Source organism: Dermacentor variabilis, chromosome 7, assembly GCF_050947875.1.
Source record: "Dermacentor variabilis isolate Ectoservices chromosome 7, ASM5094787v1, whole genome shotgun sequence".
In the NCBI taxonomy this organism is placed as follows: domain Eukaryota; kingdom Metazoa; phylum Arthropoda; class Arachnida; order Ixodida; family Ixodidae; genus Dermacentor; species Dermacentor variabilis.
The window spans coordinates 97,214,469-97,217,946 of NC_134574.1; the positions used below are offsets into that span (position 1 = coordinate 97,214,469).

At 44.7% G+C, this 3,478-nt stretch overlaps 1 protein-coding gene across 1 annotated transcript in view; it reads left to right on the forward strand.

Moving 5' to 3' along the window:
* Positions 1–2,772, forward strand: part of LOC142586976 (uncharacterized) — a 7,390-nt gene extending 4,618 nt beyond the window's left edge. The window contains exon 4 of the mRNA XM_075697847.1: positions 1,949–2,772. Within this exon, the coding sequence (XP_075553962.1) occupies positions 1,949–2,308 (360 nt within the window). The 3' untranslated portion in view covers positions 2,309–2,772. The remainder of the gene's footprint in view (positions 1–1,948) is intronic.
* The last annotated feature ends 706 nt before the right edge of the window (positions 2,773–3,478 follow it).

Genomic DNA, 3,478 nt, shown 5'->3' on the forward strand with positions numbered 1-3,478 from the left:
GATTATGAGGCACGCCGTAGTGGAGGACTCCGGAAATTTCGACCACTTGGGGTTCTTTAACGTGCACCTAAATCTAAGTACACGGGTGTTTTCGCATTTCGCCCCCATCGAAATGCGGCCGCCGTGGCCGGGACTCGATCCCGCGACCTCGTGCTCAGCAGCCTAACACCACAGCCACTGAGCAACCACGGCGGGTTCGCATAACTTCAATTACTACAGTACGTGGGATCAGCATAATCTTTTTTCGAAATCAACAAGTTTCTTTTCTCATGTAGTGTCTTATCTTATCGAACCATTTGATGAAATGCAAGATATCTTGACGTCGAATGCAGTATCGTTCGCCAGTCCATCATTGTGAAAGAAATAAGAGGTTAAAATATTTGCGCGGAATGCTTTGTTAAAAGCACACGTCCCTTCTGGGGTTAATGTCGGAACAATGTGGGACAGATCACAGGGAATTAGAATACGAAATTAGGAATGACATTGCCTGGCCTTCAGACAGCTGTAATTGGTTATTACCTTTATTACGCAACACAAAGACGTTATTGTACAGTCACTAACAAAATGCCTATTTGCCGTGATTGAAGTCACAGCACTGAATTGACGCGCACTAGAACGACGACAGGAGATGTGCTGTATTTTACTATAGAGCGCACGTGCCGTTTTGTCCGTGTCAATTCAGTACGATGATCTCAATGACTGCAACAAACCAACTCGTCCATCAAATCTGGGCTGCTCGATGGCCATGCAAAAATCCATTAAGGACGCTGCATGATGCATTATTTTACGCTATCACGATCTGCATTAGGTACATTACGTTGATGCGATATTTTCGTAATTCTTGTCCTTGCTCTCCAGCCACCTTGTGTCCGTTGAAATTGTCGAAGCTTAAGAAAGCAGACGGCTAAGGGCGATTCATTTGGGATTTAAAACCCTACGGAAACCGAGAGATCTGAACCGCCTGTGTGCGCCCAGCTCTTTATCCTCCGTTCTGGTACGCTACTGCGAGAGCCGTATGTCGCTCTTTACATTGTCTGCCATATCGATGGCTTAGCTTTAGAGGTATTCTACTTGTGTAATCGAATGCGCAGTCTTCAAGTTGGTGGGAGACGGGTGGAAAAAACTCATGGTGCTAATTGATTTCTACGTCATTGATTTCCTTCAAGTCTAATCCCTGATGTTAGTGAAACTGCACATTGGACACGCCATTGGAATTGTTTGACGGTATAATGTCCATGACAGGAGGCGAACGTGGCTGCAGAATCCCAAATTAAAGTCGCACATTATTGGAGCCCAAGGAGTGGCCTATGGAAAGTGTTTAATAATAGGTGGCATACGTGTCAAGTTTCCACGAAATGCCTTGACAAACTTGCTCATTGAAGGGTGATGAACTAGAGGCGTCCTTGAGTGTAACGGACGGCTGACCCAAGAAGTGGGGGGTGGAAGGTTGAGAGCGATTCGAAACATAAATAAGAAGTCTGTCTCTGGCGATACACAGTGCTGAGTCAGTTTTTGTTTCCGCGCGTATCTACCATTAATTAAAAGCAGTTGTATTACGCGGCATGTTTTCAATTTTAGCGCTGTTGTTTTGTTTATGTCGCGCATATTACTTCCACTTACATGTTTTAATCGATGAAATTGCACTGCAAGAACACTAACGCTGAAGTACATGTCAACTATGAAAACAGGGGGCTCCCGACGCTAGCATACTCGAACAGACAAAGGCAAGTGCTTAGTTTTGAGGACGGGAGCCAGTGGTCGATCTCTATATTCCTCCAAAAGGAAGAATTATGTTTTTTTTTCTTCTAAAGCAAGACACAACACGCTACAATATGCGAAGTGTTCGGCGAATAAAGTTATCTTCATTGCGCCGACACATCGCACGCATACGGCGCAGCAAATGCGATACCCGAGGATTACAACTATCGCCACGGTATGTGTCACGCAGGTCGTGAGCTTCGACCTGCTGTCGGAAGGACCTGTGCTGTGTTTGTTTCGAAGGACGGGTGGACAAAACGACACCCTTGCAATTGCAGCTCACGACGTCAACGTGACTATGCACCTGAGGTTTGTCGCAGGATCCACAGACGAGAACGCCGAGACAGACTCGCGAATCCTGGACCAGTTTGACGAGCCTGTGGCGACGACGCTGCGCACTGGACGTGTCACCGCGAACACCGATGGCACTTCTGGTGATGCGCTAAATCTAACGACGGGTCTCCTTCGACATCTGGCTCTTCTGTCGATTCAAGACTCCTGGGAAGAACAGTTTGTTTCAAAGTTTGTCAGAGTGCTACGACACACTTAGCGGCGTATTCTTCGAACGGAAACCGGTGCTTATATTGTGTGTAGAAAGTACAAGAAGTCAGAAATGCGCTTGACGCTCGGTTGCAGATCGGGCCGTTTTAGCACGGTTCGGAATCTCCACTAAAATTATTTCGTCCTAGTTAACGCATTAGGGAGCTTTCAAATATCCACAAGCATCATATGTCTAGATTGCCGTATAAAACTAATAGCTTAGGTGGGTGTCAAAACGAAAAAACAAAAGAGTATTGCACAGCGGCAACCACCAACAGTTGTGAATGAAAGGGAATAGCCGAACATTTCTAGAAGGCCATTTGTTATTATTAAAAAAATGACGCGGCTGTACATCTGTTCAACAGTCAATATCTAGGACACCCCCGTTGTTTTATTGCATTGCGCATTTCTGTAGTGAACAGAGCCACTAACCAGCTTATGAACAGTGGTAGTATATATATATATATATATATATATATATATATATATATATATATATATATATATATACTACCACTGTTCATAAGCTGGTTAGTGGCTCTGTATATATATATATATATATATATATATATATATATATGAATGTATGTGTGTGTGTGCGTGTGTGTGTGTGTGTGTGTGTGTGTGTGTGTGAATAGAATACAATTTATTGACAGGAAAGACGCAGAGGTCGACCCAAGCTAGTGCGTTCTAGTGTGCTACTCTGCACTGAGGAAGTGGGAAGGGGTGCGAAAGTACTGGGATGGATGATGATGATAAGAGAACTGGTCAGTGCTTACGTATATGAGACAGTTGCCATGCGATAGCCGCTCGTCAAGCTTGGTGTCCTGCAGAAACTTCAACAACACTTTAGTTGCACGCAATGAAGTCGCAGTGTGAGGCCATGGGCCGAGGATAGCTTTCTCCGACAGTGGTTGCCTGATAACCTTGGCTAAGAAACTCTCTAATGTCCGTCGCTCCAGCGTATATGCTGGGCAATATATATATATATATATATATCCACTCCGCGACGCGGTCGCTTCAGAGAGAGTATACTTTGCAGCAGTGCCTTTCTTTCGAAGGTGAAACTTCGATCGCCACAAACCTTGATCAGAAAAACGTACAAAAGAACCGAATAACGTTATTCGCCTAACACATTCCGTAACAGGTAAAGTGAAGCAGCAAAACGCCCCTCTGAAAC